Genomic DNA, 15,899 nt, shown 5'->3' with positions numbered 1-15,899 from the left:
AAGGATACCCAGCAGCGCTAATTGAATAAGTTTTATTTTTTTCTTTTCAAAGTGGTTACATTACTTGGACTAATGAAGGATATCACGAAACTGGTACTATATAAAATTGGCTAGAAAAAGGTATAAATATGCTAAAAAGATGTAAGTAGTTTTGCAACTCCTGCTGTGAGGATAGATCTAATGCGTGTTAAATTTAGAAAAAAGACGCTAGAGGTTTTGAATGTTGTGAGTAAAGACCTTGCAATATTCTATGGATCAAATCATGCTATTTTACACCATACCCATGTGTTATATCTTAATGGCTGAAACACAACTAAAATTGTTTTGAATGAGGACGGACTATTGTCAGAATGCTTAATTCTCTGGGAAACTGGGAGTTTTGTTGACACATGCTCTTCGGTTTTGAGTCAATCAATCAATTTATTTAAAGAAGACAGAGAAAAAATTACAAAGCTTTAGACCCCCCCCCCCCCCCCACATACACACACAAAGGTTCTTTGGATTCTGAGAGTGGGAAACTAAACATTATATTAAATAATAGCACTAAAATTTAACAGAAGGACAAGAAAAAAATAAATAAAATTATAAAAAAGATGTTTTTACCTAATGAGTTACCTAATGAATTTTTTATTGTACCCATGTCAATGCCTCGACAGGTGATACGTGCACATTATTTCATCTTTGTACAGTTTTTGTTTTGCAAAACATTGCTTCTGATGTAATTTTGACACTTGATGATATAGACATTTTTATTCAATAATTTTCTATCGGGAATGGGTCGTTGTTCTCTATAGACATTTTTTATTTATACATTTAATTTAGTGTTTTCCTCTTTGAAGTTGGCGTACTAGCTTGGTATACCAAAGATTGGTTGATAAGTAGAGTTTCTACAGGACTAAGGTAATACTAGATTTAAGGAACATTAGATTTTTGCTAGACGAAGTTGTTTCTACTTTTTTTTGTGGGAATATACGGCTTTAGTATTTTTAATAATATGGACTGTGGACTTCATGGTCTCTCTTTTTTTTTAATGTTAGCTTTGGCAAGATTTTGGAAAGCTTTTAAAAATGTCCCCCCCCCCCCAAAAAAAAAATTAATTAGTATTTCAGGGTTTCTAAGTAGCTAACTACAAATATGGGATTGGAATTGCAACTATAATCACATGATAGCCCCCTGCCTGCTGGGCAAAGGGGCTAAACTGTGCAACCGGCCCATTTAAAAATATTTTTGAGTTTTAGTTTATGGCGAGTTGGGTCCATACACTGAGTCAAGATTCAGGCATCAAAGACCTATTAACCCCACCCCCACCAAAAAACAAACAATTATTGGCTGAGGGGATCGTGATAAATTTACCGTCCCCATCCTTGCCATATGACTTACAAGCTGTAGAACTTCCTTCCCCCATTTTTCAAAACAGGCATCAAAGACAAATTTTAGTTGAACAGTAGGTATATTATACCTTGCTGAAATCATCCGGACAGTGCAGGTATTTTGGTCTCCTCATAAGCGTAGAACCTTGGAGCCAAAGCCAAGTTCATCCATGGCGGTTGATTTCCACCTGAGGTGGTAGTTAATGGTTTTGGAGATTGACGATAGAAAATTTGAAGCTATTATTAATACATGTAGTTAAAGGTTAAAATAATGAAGTGTATTTTGAATAATTAGTATTTGTTTTCCGCCACAGTTTTTTGGTATGTCAAAGGTGTTTTCTTATTCCTGAGGGTATAGTTAGACCGACAGGATCTTGGCATTCCAAGGAGCAGAACCTTCACGGGCCTGCAAATGGGATCATTTAAAAATAGTGGCTTCAATAACTGCTTGAAGTAAAAAGCTAGGTATTTTACACCTTGTTTTAATCAGGACCACTCAAGGATGTTTACATTTATGTTTGAAGGGCATAAAGCGGGATTTCTAGACTCGTTTTTCCTCCAATATACCTTGTCCCATTCCCAACTTTCCGTATATAGACATGCTGTACCTCTTTTTTTTATTATATAATAAAACTAATAAATGAAAATATTCAAATACTGCTCAAACTAGCCAAATTTCGAAATCTGTATTGCAATATTAGCCTCAGATCTGTAATCAGGAAGTTAAGAAATTCATAAATTCTAAATTCGGTGGAAATCAAAACGAATTGTGAAGTATGTATTTGGTGTCTTATGACTCAGGACATTCATAAAGTCTGAATTATTTTTAATTATTAATACCTAATGATGTTGGACAATTTCTAAATTATGCCTGAGTGATAGTAAGCCAAAAAAGGTACAACATATCTGTATGTTTGAGGTTGTTTCTGAGGAGTTGTTTCTGTGAAGAAAGTTTTGGCCCAAGGTCCGCCTTTAAGCCAATCCTATAGATTGAAATTTCTTGAAGGAATGATATTAACAAGGTCTTACAAGTCATCAGTTTAGACATCTGTTTTTTTTTTTTTTTTTTTATTATTATATTTCATTAGTAGCCTCAGGTTTGTCATCAGTCAGCTCAGTTACACTTTAATATTAGCCTTGGGAGAAACCAAACACCGTTCGCAAAGTTTTTTTATTCCATCCATGTTGCGATCATAATGATTTTTAATGATTAACATTCAATCACTGAAGAGTTTTTCCTAAATAATGCCTGAATAATCATGAAGTGAATAGACAGAAAATGGCTGTATATGTGAATATGGAGGTGGAAGAAGAACCGGGACTAAGGGGACCTCCCTGCGACCTCTAACTATGCACGTTGAGAATTCTTGCATGGATTGGACTTAAAAAAGGAACAGAATGCTCCGCGTGTGTGAAATATACGTTTATTTTCTTTATATTTAAGACGTCTGTATTAGAATATTCCTCAGATATGTAAGAAAAAAGTAACCCTTAAACAGCAGCTTTGGCAGGCATTGAGTACTGTTAGTGAAATATGTTGGCGTAGTGGATGTATCTTCATTTAGGACAGTCATCATAGGATTTTAATGATCTTCTATAATCAGCAATTAGTAATTTGACACCCTATCTTAAATAATAAATAATTGCTGATTAAATATAATCAGCAATTAATAATTTAAGACCCTATCCTAAATAGTCTCTGAATGAGTATTTGTGTAAAGTTGGGTGCGGGGCTAAGAGGGGCTTGCCAAAATGTGCTCTAGTCATGCATATTTATTGTTCTTGCATGGCTCTGATTTAAAAAGGCGCAAGATATCCACGGATTTATAAATTCATGTTTAACATATTCTGATTTTGTTTTCTATTTTGTAATATTAGCCTCCGACTTTCAGCCAGTAAGCTCAAAAACTATTAATACCAAGCCTGGTAAAAAAGAAAGATCGTTTGTGAAGTAATTTCTTAATGTCTCTTGATTTATGACTTCTGTGTTTCAGTATTAGCTTTAGGTCCAGAACGGACTAGCTCAGAAAATCTTAAATTCCAATTTTGTTAGCGGACTTAACCTCTTTTGATTTTGTACTTTTGTATCTTTAATATTAGCCTTGGATGTATAATCACCTAACTAATAGCTTCTTAAATATCAACTTTGGTAGAAATCAAACACTACTATTGAAATATGTACTTAAGTTCTTTTGTTTTTGGACTTTCTGTTGCAACATTAGGCTGAAGTGTGCCGTCAGCAAAATTGTATGTTCTTAATACTAAGTTTATTACAACCTTTAAGCTTACAGTATTTTTTATTTGATAAATGAATAAATGTTTGTTGAAATCAAATGGCATTTGCGCATCCTGATCTGAGTTCTGAGTTCTTTATTTAACAATAACAAACATAAACAAGAAACTACTTCAACACAATCACCCCCATAAGGTTCCATGGCCGGGAAAGAAAAAGGGAGAAAAAAATACCAACACAAAAAGAATATATAAAAAAAATCCAGTCGCCCACCTTAATAATCCCCAAAATGACAAGCTAGGCAGGGGGTAGCGCATGATTCCACCAATTCAATTAAATATCCAACTCAATCTAGAGACATCAACTCCAAGGGAAACCGGAAAAAAAACTTAATTACTAGCTAGAAATTCTCTAACATAATTTTTGAACATACCAAACGAGTGGTAGCTTCGTGCAGACTCAGCGAGCGTGTTCCAGATGCTGTTGCAAGCTGTCAGAGGGTTGAAGTCAGACGTCACTGATGGAGTATGAAGAAACTGTAGATTTTTGGAAGTGCGGAGATGATAAGTCGATTGATCAGAAACGAAAGATATATTATTACATAGAGCAGCAGGAAGATGGCCATGCAACTGTAAAAAAAAGAAGGAAGAACAAGAAAGAAAATAGAGATTTCAAATCAAGCAAGGGTTTAAGTGAAGATCGGTAAGTTTCCTTAATAAGAGTCCTTGCTTTATCACAAAGTTTTGAAAGTGGCTTCAGAGACGAGGGAAAAGTTGATATCCAAATAACAGAACAATACTAAACATAAGATTGAACTAGGTTTTAGAACGAGATTCTAAGAATCGACCCTGGAAATATGTGTTTGAGTCTTTCTAAGGATTCCAAGACTCCGGGAGAATTCCATTTTAATCAGATCAATATGATGCTTGAAGGAAAGATTTTCGTCAAGCAAGATGCCTAGGAATCGAACGTAACGATCCCTAGGTCTATTTTGAGAGCCTCTTTATACGTGTATTTCATTTAAGTCAGGGCTTTGAGACTCTGGGGAAATGAGAAAACGTGACTTTCCTAAATTTAAGGCAAGATAATTTACATCAAACCAGTGGATAACTCTTTCAAAAAGGGCTTTCATCTTTGAACGAAGATCAGACTCAGTTCTACCAGCTATGCCAAGAGTACTGTCATCAACAAAAGCAATAGGTGCATCCGGTAAGGACGAACTCCGGTCACAATTAGTGACGGATGCTGGTCGATAAAGACGACAGCAAATAGTAGGTTTTAAATTTTTAACTGCATTAATAAGGTCATTGACGTAGATTAAAAAGAGTATCGGCCCAATGACAGATCCTTGTGGAACGTCAAATTCTATTCCAGAAGGGTTAGAAAAGTGCGGATCAATTGAGACGACTCGACCAGATATATATGATAGAAACCAAGAATAAGCATTCCCTCTTATACCAATATGGGACAGTTTCCAAAGATGAATCTTGTGCGTTAATGGGTCGAATGTTTTTCGTACATCGAGAAAAAGAGCAGCAGGTATCAGGTCACAGTCAAGAACTGAATGTAAATAATTCAAGAGAGTTGCGCATGCATGCTCAGTTGAGTGCTTCGCCCTAAAACCAAACTGAAAATCATGAAAAAAGTGTTTAGAATTAAGAAAATCAAGAAGTTGAGAAAGCATAGCTTTTTCAAAAATTTTACTAAACTTTGATAAAAGAGATATGGGACGATAATTTACAGGATCATTCCTTGATCCACCTTTAAAAAGAATAATAACGCGAGCACGCTTTAAAGCACTTGGGAAAACACCATTTTCAAAAGAAAGATTGACAAGCCTTGTGAGGGCAGAAACGATGACAGTAAGAATGAACTTGACGACCTTAGTCTGAATACGGTCTGAGCCAGAAGATGACGAACCCCTCAAACCATTGACAATTCTGGCTATTTCAGCTTCAGAGACAGGTTCCAATACCATTGATTTAGGACAAGGCAGTCCAAGGTAAGACCTAAAATCAGATAGAGAAGAAGAAAGACTTACAGAAGCGGCTGTAGTTTTGCCGATATTAGCAAAATAGGAAGTAAACGCATCTTGAACTTTTAGCTCACCTTCTACATTTTCATCTTCCATCACAACACTTGAAGGTACAGAAGGAGCCAGAGAAGATGGCCTGATAATAGAATTGATTACTTGCCATGTCTTCCTAATAGCTTTGCCACCCGCAGAGAATTTCTCATAATAAAATAACGATTTAGCCTTTCGGTAAAGCGAATTGTTAACTCTACTCACCAGCCTGCTCGGTATCTCCATAACAATGACATGTGGACAGCAACTAGGCAAACGAGAACGATGAACTCATTTTTTTAGACAAGTGAAACTGAAACACAAAAGATAAAGGCCAAAAACAGAGAACTTGGATAAGAGAAAAACTTGTATACAAAATGAAAAACAACGAAAACCTTACAGAATCTCACAAACCAGGAGAAAATTGAAATATCTTAACTCACGAAAAAAACCCCCCACTAACAATATCAAACAAATAACTGAAGAATGAACGAATTACACCAATTACTCATCACCTCCAACTGACGCAGCGAAGGAGGGAACCACAGAGGCTTTATAGCTAGATCAAGGAGGCACACTTGTGCCTCTATAAAGAGGCGACCCACCACAATGTTAAGCGATTTCAGGTCCTAGAGGTCGCAGAGAGACGGCGGTAATCGCATTTTGTAGCCCAAGCTCAAACTAAGAAACTTGCAAAATTTCATCCTCCTCCGACTGTATCTTCATGGGGTAAACTGGGCCGGAAGTTTCGACCCTCCCACCACAGCCCCCTTTAACGTTGTCCGATTGGGCTGAAATTTAGAGGTTAAGCTTTCCTAGGGCCCGGGAGCTTATCCTCGAAATTTCAGCTCAATCCGATCACTCCTTCCCTGTTTTCAAAAAACCAAATATAGCCACTTAAAATTCATCATCATCATTTCTTTTTTTTCTTATCCACGCCTATAGGCCACAGTTGGCAAATGATCCGGGTGAATGAGGACTCATTCGAAGAAGAATTCGACCTGTTAGGGCCTTTTGATATTTTCAGACCGAAAAAATTATCCCCCGAATTTATATTTACGAAAAACCTCGTTTTCCTATAATAGCCCATGTTAATTTTTCCCACCACAACCGCCTTTTAACTTTGTTTGATCGAGCTGAAATTTAGAGGATAAGCTTTCCTAGGGCCTGGGAGCTTATCCTAGAAATTTAAGCTCAATCTGATCACTCTTTCCCTGTTTTCCAAAAACCAAATATCAAGTTTTGTGGGAATTTGCTTTGCGAAAATAGATTCCATTTACTAAAAACAATTACAATTGTGTCTCATTAGTCCAGCGGTTGATACTTCAGACTGTCAGGCGGAAAACCCGGGTTCGATTCACTGTCAGAGCAAATTTTTTATATAATGAAATTAAAGTTTAAAAAAGAAACTCAGTTTCTTTTTTAAATTATTTGACAAAAATTACGTTTTCTAAAGAGTTAAAGAGGCTAAGTTACAAGCTCAACCCTTAAAACGTACAGGGATTAGGAGGCACAGTTGGGGGGCTGTTAAATAGGCTGAGTCCCAATTTCGAACCTTAAAACGTACAGGGATTAGGAGGCACCCTGTACGACGTGATTTGCGTATTCAGGAATTAAAAGCCTTAACACAAGAATGTTCAAGAGCGGGTGGTTTGGGGGCGGCAGCCCCCAACTTTAACTCCTGACACGATCAGCTAACAGTTAGTCAAGCAATAATAAGTAATAAACTGTACAAAAACGTGCAGAAATTATTTGAAAAAAACTACGTTTTCTAAAGAGTTAAAGAGGCTGAGTTACAAGGTCGAACCTTAAAACGTACAGGTATTAGGAGGAACAGTTGGGGGGCTGCCGCCCACCAAACCCCCCGCTTTCGCAGCCTTTAAATAAAAAAAAAAGTTTTTTAAACTGAAAGTAAGGAGCGACATTAAATCTTAAAACGAACAGAGATTATTCCGTATATGAAAGAGGCTGTGCCCTCCTCAACGCCTCGATCTTTATGCTAAAGTTTGACTTTGTCTCACAACTTTATTTTTTAAAACAATAAAAAACTTTAGCGTAAAGAGCGAGGCGTTGAGGAGGGCACAGCCCCATTTCATATACGAAATAATTTCTGTTTGTTTTAAGATTTAATGTCGCTCCTTACTTTCAGTTTAAAAAACTTTTTTTTTTTTATTTAAAGGCTGTGAAAGCGGGGGGTTTGGGGGCGGCAGCCCCCCAACTGTGCCTCCTAATCCTTGTACGTTTTAAGGTTCGACCTTGTAACTTAGCCTCTTTAACTCTTTAGAAAACGTAGTTTTTTTCAAATAATAGTTTTAAGGGAACGCAACACGAGTCCTCAATTCGCAACCAAGTCTTACTCTTCGAAGACTTTTTCGCTTCTATCCATGCACTAATCTCTTTCGTTATCACTCGGGTTTCAGCAATTTTTGTAGAAGTATCAGATGAAAATAGCGACGAAGACCACACTGCCTTTCCATGACAAACAACAGAAGTACGAAGAACAAAAGGGAAATCTTTTTGTAAGACAGTGGAGATAATTTGAATGAATATTTGAATGAGTCGTGGTTGAACTTCGCTGAAGTAAGGATGCTAGGACTGCTTTGAGATTTTTTTTTTCACTTTTTTGGTTTTGTTGGTTGCATGTTTGTTGTGATTCTTTTTTCTTTCATATATTTTTTTCTTGCTGAGGACGGCCCTTGGACATAGGGCCAAAATATTCATTCAAATTATTTCCACTGTCTTACAAAAAGATTTCCCTTTTGTTCTTCGTACTTTTGTTGTTTGAAGTATCAGATGACACGCAGATTGTAGTCGAAAGATAGCAGTTCTTTTCTATGGCGTGCCAATTCATGCAGGAGATCAAAAGTGATGCTTTTTCCTGATCCTTTCAGTTTACCACAATTTTTCATAATAGCGTCTTTATCTGCTAAATTAGCCAAAGTCACGAAAACTGGCCCGGCTTTTGCTGTAGAGCTAGATGTTGCCCTACTACTAGAGCCTGATGGTTTATTTCCAGTCAAACGATAGCACTTGACGAAGGGCATTTAATTCGCTTTACTGAATCCCATTTTAGCGAGAAACCCACGGGCAGCATTTTCTGATGAGCAGTTGGTATGCCGTGAAGTAGAATGTTCTGTCTTTTTGAAACAAGTTCAACTTGAAGACAAGACTTTTTCAGATTTATTACTTCGGCTTTGAGAACCGTATTTTCTTCTTTAAGCTTCAAATTCTTATTTCGCAAAGCCTCAATCCCCTTTTCCAGGCTAAGAATCTTCGTCATAAGCTCAGTATGTTTCTGATCAAAGTACGACTTCGTGGGAGAAATAATAAAATTACTCAATAATCTCCCCTAGAATGGCTAACTATCAAATCAACAATCCATTAAACAGAAACTTACTGGCAAGGGCTCCGTATCGCTGAAATAAATCCAGAGAGGCCCGTGTTCAAACAGCACAAAACAACTAACAAATATCCTAGATATGCGATTTTGAACTTCTTCTGTGTTCCAATATTGGCCTGAAGTTTGTAATCAACAAGCTCTTAAACTTTCAAATAACAGAATTAATAATAAGCGCCATTTTTTAAATATTTACTTAACGACTATTGGTTTAAGACTTCTTGTATTTTGCACGAAAGTCTCTAGCGGGTGACCGAGTTTTAGGATTGACACATGACCGATAAGTCCCCTGGACTCGCAGGCGAACGGGGCAGGTTTTAAGGCCCTTATTCTTGGGTTTACGATTCCTTGCCGCCACTGGACAAGAAATTCATGTCTATACCTTGGATTGTGTCGATTAAATTGGCATTACGTTCCGATGACACATATGTGTGGGCCGATGGGGGTCTCACGGAAAGTTTCAGGCATAGCAGCTGTGGTTTTGATCTTTTTCTTTTCTAAAAGGCTTTAAAACTCTCAGTTTATGCTTGAATAAACCCTTTTCTAGCTCTCTACGAACTTGTATTTTATATCACTTAACTGTTGAATTTATCCTCTTCAAATGAATAGCAAAATAAGCTGGCTGAACAAAACTTACAATTTAAGCAAAACTTACAATTTAATTTTCAGTAAATTGCAGATAACACCTTAGCCGTTTGGAAGATTTAAGGGGGAGGTGTAACGCCATGATTATTTGTCAGATTATTTATATTCCTTATAAGTTGAAATTCAATGTCTATTATTATTTATGTTGGTTTTAGGTTCCAGTTCTGATTTCACAGTAATGTCTGCGATTTCAGGGTGCTAGAATAGGTTTGAAAATTATTGTTAAGAAGACTAAGTCACTAAAGCTAGGAATAAGTGAAGATGAAAAGGTGACGTGGAGTAACGAATAGATTGATTAGGTGGGTAGCTTCACTTACCTTGGTAGTATTATTAGTAAAGATGGTGGGAGCAGTGAAAATGTTAAAAGTAGAATACCCAAGGCTCAGGGCGTTTTTCACAGTTAAAAAAAGTTTGGAAGAATAGGAAGATAAGCCTGCAAACTAAGATTAGAATATTATAAGCTACAGTGATGACAGTGGTCAAATATGGCTCGGAAGCATAGGCGCTCCGAAAAGCGGATAAAGATTTGCTAGATATTTTCCAGAGAAATTGCTTACGGATTGTTCTGGGTATTTCAAACAATAGGCTGTACTAAAAATGTGGTTCAACACCGCTCTTTAGGACTATAATGAGAGAAAGGTTGAGATGGCTAGGGCACGTTCTGCGGATGAAGGATGACAGATTGCTGAAGATTGTCCCTTTCGGCCAACCGTCTAGGGCTAAACGGAAACCAGGTCGTCCTCGTCTGGGATGAGGGGACGTCATAAAAAAAGATTTAAAGGAAATGGGAACTTCCTGGGTGGGTGTAAAAAGGGAGGCCTTGAATAGATTGGGATAGAGGAGGAGCATGCGTAGCTGTGTTGGCCTCAGGCAGCTTGGTGCTGCGGTGAGTTGTTAGTAGTAGTAGTTTTAGTTTGGTATCTTATACTATTAAGTTTATACTCGTAGTGCGATTTAAATTTTCTTTACTTTCATAAAAAAACGATATTTTCAAGGTTTGCTATATTAATAAGATTATCTGAAACTGTGAAACCTCAGAAATGTTTACACGACCACTCTTGGTCCCTGCTTAGGACTTTTTGGCTGTGACAACTGATAGGGATTGTGTGGCCCATTTTTTTCAAAGGATATTTATTTAAAGGTAGATTGTGCAGTGTGGCGTTCAGAATGTTTGGTCGTTTTTTTTTTCTTTTTTTCTTGCTTGATCTACGTCCTGGGTGCTGAAATAATTCAGTTTCATTTTCTATAGGCTTTGCAAGCACAGGCTTGTCATGAAAACATGGTAAAAGTTGGAGCATATATCCTGGGAGAATTCGGTAACCTCATTGCTGGCGATCAGAGGTCTGCTCCAGCTGTACAATTTCAACTTTTACATTCCAAGGTAAGAAGTACTTTAATCAGCTTTAGGTGATTCAAAAATGGAATGATGAAACTATACGTTAGATTCGTGTATTTCCTTTACAAAATGTGGTTGATTTTCTTCTGAAGAAAACATTTGTTAAACACTGATAGAACTTAATTCATACGATTTTATTCGAACAGCCTTTCAATTTTATAAGAATTGCTATTAACCTGGTGGATGTTTGTACATTTTTTTCCGATTTCGAAAGTCTGGGAAAGCGCGCATTTCGAATATGAAATTAGCTGAATTCTTCATTTCTTACTTCGTATATCCTATTTTAAAGATAACGTTTTTGTAGTATCATTTCTATAAAAAATTGTTAAGACTGAATAAACCGGTCGAATTTTGTATATCTATGTTCATTCATTTATTTCATGTCGATCTTATGCAATGTATAGAAACATGATCGCATATTGTGTTTTGTGAATGTCACCAATGGTTATCTACTGTATGGCTCTTTACCCAACTTGCCGGACTTCTTGTTGTAGTCCTTGGGCATTTATTAGCTGTGAATCCATTCTCTGTAACCAAAAAAAAAACATCCTCCAGAGCTATTGATGGTGCATAGGGCGTCGAATCGATGTTTCAGTTGCTGAGTCTTTTTTACATGGACAGGTAGCCAGCCTGTCACCCCACCTTCGGGTGGCTGGAATTGAGCCCCGGGCCCAATATTGTCAGACAGAGCATCAATCCACTGTGCTACCACAGGGTTCCATTCTATCTAAGTAACCATATAATACCAGTATCTTTACCTAATGCCAATATTGGTAATACAAATCTTTAACATTCCTTTCATTTTGTGCACTCGTGTCCGAGCTTGAGAGGATAGGGGGGGGGGGTTAAAGGCAAAGAAAGCTTTTTCAGCCCATTTTATAAGAATATTGAGAGGGTAGATGCCTACTTACTATATCCCCACGGAAAAAATATTTTTTTTTCTACCCTAGTGGTTCACTTTTTGCAAGAGTTGCTCCTAGATACAAATCAAATGCCACTCATGGCAGTATAAAACTTAATAAATATATGCTTTAACGCAAGAAAATTATATCGATTCCGTATAAAATCTGACAGAATTTTGAGGCATTCAGAGGCTAAATCGACTAAGTTCATAACACAAACTTCGCAGAGAAGTAGATAAAGTAGATATTCTATATTGTGTACCAGCCAGTTGTGAGAGGTTTCACAAGGTGCTATCCTCAGCCATATATTAGTTTTATCTTTATGTATCTGATATAATATTTAGTCATTCGTCTCTTGTTCTGTATGTGGATGATTTATTTATATGGAAATGGGGTGGAATTTTGAAAGTTTAATTTGTGAAGTTCAAAGACTTATGCAGTTTCGATAAGGACATATTTATTAATTATTTATTCTTAATATGTTAGCTTTGTGTTCTTTTAATTGATGTCGTAGAAACAGATATATAAGTACGGGGAGGGGGGCATATGGGCTTTTGCCACTTCCAAATATTAATAGCTGTCTTTAACATCTAAAGATTTCAATATATTCAGCTAGTTTCAGCGCTTGTGTGAACGCTGGAATAGTTGCCCCTTCCCCGCTCTAAAAGAATATATATTTTAGAGCTATTCCTATAATATCCTATGTGTTCCATATAGTTATTTCTTTTATATTATTATACCCCCTACCCTCGAAATTAATTCATACGTGCTCGTTTGCATTCGAACTGCTAGTTTCGGGATTTACCAGTGTAACTGACATCAAAGGATTTAGTCTCAAACGTACTTTACATGGTTTCACTGTGGAATGAAGCGTCTTGCATCATTAATTAGATTATATTTTTCTGTCTGTCGATCATTAATTGAGCTTTACAATCCTTTAATTGTTTTAGTCTGTTACTCAGAAGATGAGTCGACAAAATGAATCATATTACAAGACTGTGATTTTCTATTTTTGTTCAAGCGTAATTGATACTCTTAGACTAAACTTTTCAATTTAAAATTTAAAAGTAAGTCTCTACTAATCCAGCTTCAAACACAAAGCGCTGTCCAAGATTTCTCTATTAAATATGTATTTAGTCCCGATTTTTTTTTTTCTTCTATTAGAGAAGAGAAGAGAACTTTCATGATCGTTAAACGAGGGGCTTTTTCGTCTGTTTCTGACATTTAGTTTAGAAAGGTACGGATAAATATTTAGATTTATTAATGTATTCTGTATGCTACTACCACTACTTCTAGTTGTAGCTCTGAACTGGCTGAGGCCAACACACTGGAAAAAGATCCTCAATTCTTCCATCCCGTCTACAGGTTCTGCTTCAGCGGGTCTGCTAAGGATTTGAGGGTCTTCTCTCATAATTTGTTCCGAGCGTAGTCATGGTGGTCTTCTTTTCTCATTCCTCCTTATTGGCTTTTTTCCCCCTCCTCTACTAATATTTTTGTGTAAGGTTTATATGGTATATCTATTTTTTTTTTAAATAATTAAAATTTATATTTGGGATTTAATAGTGATATTTAAAGGATCTTTTATTTTTCAAGTATCACTTATGCGCACCCGGTACTCGTGCCCTCCTGCTGACAACCTATGTGAAGTTTGTCAATCTTTTCCCCGAAATTAAAGGAATGATTCAGGATGTGTTCAAAGCTGATTCAAATTTAAAGAGTTCTGATGCTGAGCTGCAGCAACGGGCTGCTGAATATTTACAGCTGAGCATCGTAGCATCTACAGACGTACTGGTAAAGTCCCGTTTTTTTCTCTCTCTCTTCTTCCTTTTTCTCCTCTTCCTCTCTCTCAATCACTCTTGCATTTTGAGACAGTGAAATAGTTGTGATTATTATTAGTACGAACAAGAAAAGTTCACTCAATCGAAACCATAAGGGGACTAGTGAATAAACCCAGTTTACTAATGAGAATACAAATAATAAAGGAAAGCGAAATTGCTTGTATTGATAAGTAAGAGCGCTAATAAATGTTCCCGTCTTTGTCTCCTTTTTTCTTCTTGTTTGATTGTCTGGAATGCTAATGAATAATCTCCATGTAATTCCGGGTCCTGTGGCAGCTGAGATCTAACTCCTGGTGTCCTATTATCGGAAAGAGTTAACTTTAGTTTCTATCTGAATTAAAAGGTTACACCGATTCATCAGTTGTAACAACATTATTGTTACTGATGATCGATTACCAAATCCTAAAAGATTACGAAATCGAATTGATTACGAAATCTTAAAAGCTGCTTTGGAATCAAGCATGGATAGCATATTGAAGCTAAAAAGATTTGGAACGCTGGGGATTTTCAAATTAATATGTTGTTTTATACTTTACAAGCGAATGTCCTTGAGGTTTTAAGGTGTGTTTTGTGATTGATCCTATTTTTTTACTATGGGGAGTAAGCATTTGATTTTGTTCTAGACTACATGTACATTTGAAGGAATGATCAGCTCTTAAAAATACCGAACTTAGCGCCCATGCAGTAAATAACCCAGTTTTAGCAAAAATTATCTTGTCAACAGATAAAAGAACTCAAGTTAGGGAGTGGTCTTTTCCCTTCAGTATTTTTTAGAAATGGTGATTTTCAACTTTAAACTGTATTGTGTGACTATTCAAAACTGTATCCCGGGGGGGGGGTAGGAGGTTTGACCCCCGCCCCCCCCGAAATGTTTTTCTGACTCGTAAAAACGTAACAAAAAAGGACATAGACAAATTTTGTATGCGTTTTTTGAGTTTTTTGTGTACCCTCCCCCCCCCAAAAAAAAAATGTTTTTGAGTAAAACCTCCTCCGAAAAAAAATCTTTGTTTTTTCGGAAAAAATTACCTTGTGACTATTGCATGTAAAATTTCTGTAATGTCTTACATGTCTAGAAAAACAACTTGTTTTGAAGGCTTTTTTGTAGGTTTTAGAACTTTTTTTTTAATCTTCTGCCACATTTCGGATAGCTTAAACGCTTATACTGTGCTTGGTGGGCCCCGAGAATGAAAAAGAAGAAAAATACGCTGCAATATCTAAAATAGGGGGGCATTTGCAGATATGTATTAGAGGAATAGGAGAATTACCGATGTTGTCAGGTCAAGGTCTACTTAGAGCTGACTAAAATAATTCTTTAGAAAATATAGTTTTTGTTCATTGTTCTATATATTGCTGCTTCCAACTCTGTTATGAATACTTTTTCTTCTGAATGCTTGATTTATATAACAGGGTTTGATCAAAAAGCTTCAGAGTCATTTTGTTGAAATGTTTAAACAGTATTTTCAGTTTAATCAGTGCTCTAGGTGATTAGGTGTAATTGATACTTATCGTCTAGTAATTTTATATGGGTCTTAGATAAGTTCTTTTAGACGAGGTAAAGGAAGTCAGTAGTTTTCGCTAAAACCTGATTCTGTTTTTGAAAATTCTATCTTGCAACATACATTTGATATTGGTCATACGAGAAGGTTGGTAAGTCAGATCGAATAAGAACGATCTCGCGTCAGTCAACTGGATGCTGAAGTTCGCTCGAACCACGAAACACTGACTAGTGAAAAATATTTTTAACGCTTTATCTGATTATTGAGGACCTGAGATTCAGTTGCATATCAGTTCATTTTATATCTCTTTTTTCCAAAAAAGAGAAAAAAGGCAATTTCCACACATTTTCAAAGTGATATTTTAAGAAAAAAATAATAACTGTTGGATTAATGAGTGAATGTACATATTCTGTGGATTCCCATCCACGTTATTAAAAAAAAAGTATGAATTTTTCTACTTTTGTTGTCTCTTTAGTGCCCAAAATAAAATTTCCTTTTCTTATTTTTAATTTCTCAGTTTCTTAAGTCGTGCAAAAGCAATTTGTCACTTACTTATT

General features: G+C 36.3%; 1 protein-coding gene and 1 pseudogene across 1 annotated transcript in view; one reads left to right on the top strand and one right to left on the bottom strand.

Moving 5' to 3' along the window:
- AP-2alpha (adaptor protein complex 2, subunit alpha) overlaps window positions 1-15,899 on the top strand; it is a 107,037-nt gene that overhangs the window by 64,835 nt on the left and 26,303 nt on the right. Inside the window, exons 9-10 of the mRNA XM_089087908.1 lie at window positions 10,960-11,091; window positions 13,602-13,799. Of these exons, the coding sequence (XP_088944034.1) occupies window positions 10,960-11,091; window positions 13,602-13,799 (330 nt within the window). The remainder of the gene's footprint in view (window positions 1-10,959; window positions 11,092-13,601; window positions 13,800-15,899) is intronic.
- LOC148953228 (uncharacterized) lies at window positions 1,470-8,054 on the bottom strand (annotated as a pseudogene).

Source organism: Artemia sp. Qi Xiang Cuo, chromosome 4 (assembly GCF_049724085.1).
Source record: "Artemia sp. Qi Xiang Cuo chromosome 4, ASM4972408v1, whole genome shotgun sequence".
In the NCBI taxonomy this organism is placed as follows: Eukaryota; Metazoa; Arthropoda; class Branchiopoda; order Anostraca; family Artemiidae; genus Artemia; species Artemia sp. Qi Xiang Cuo.
The sequence above is the reverse complement of the archived record's forward strand: the minus strand, read 5'-3'. Positions and strand labels throughout refer to the sequence as shown.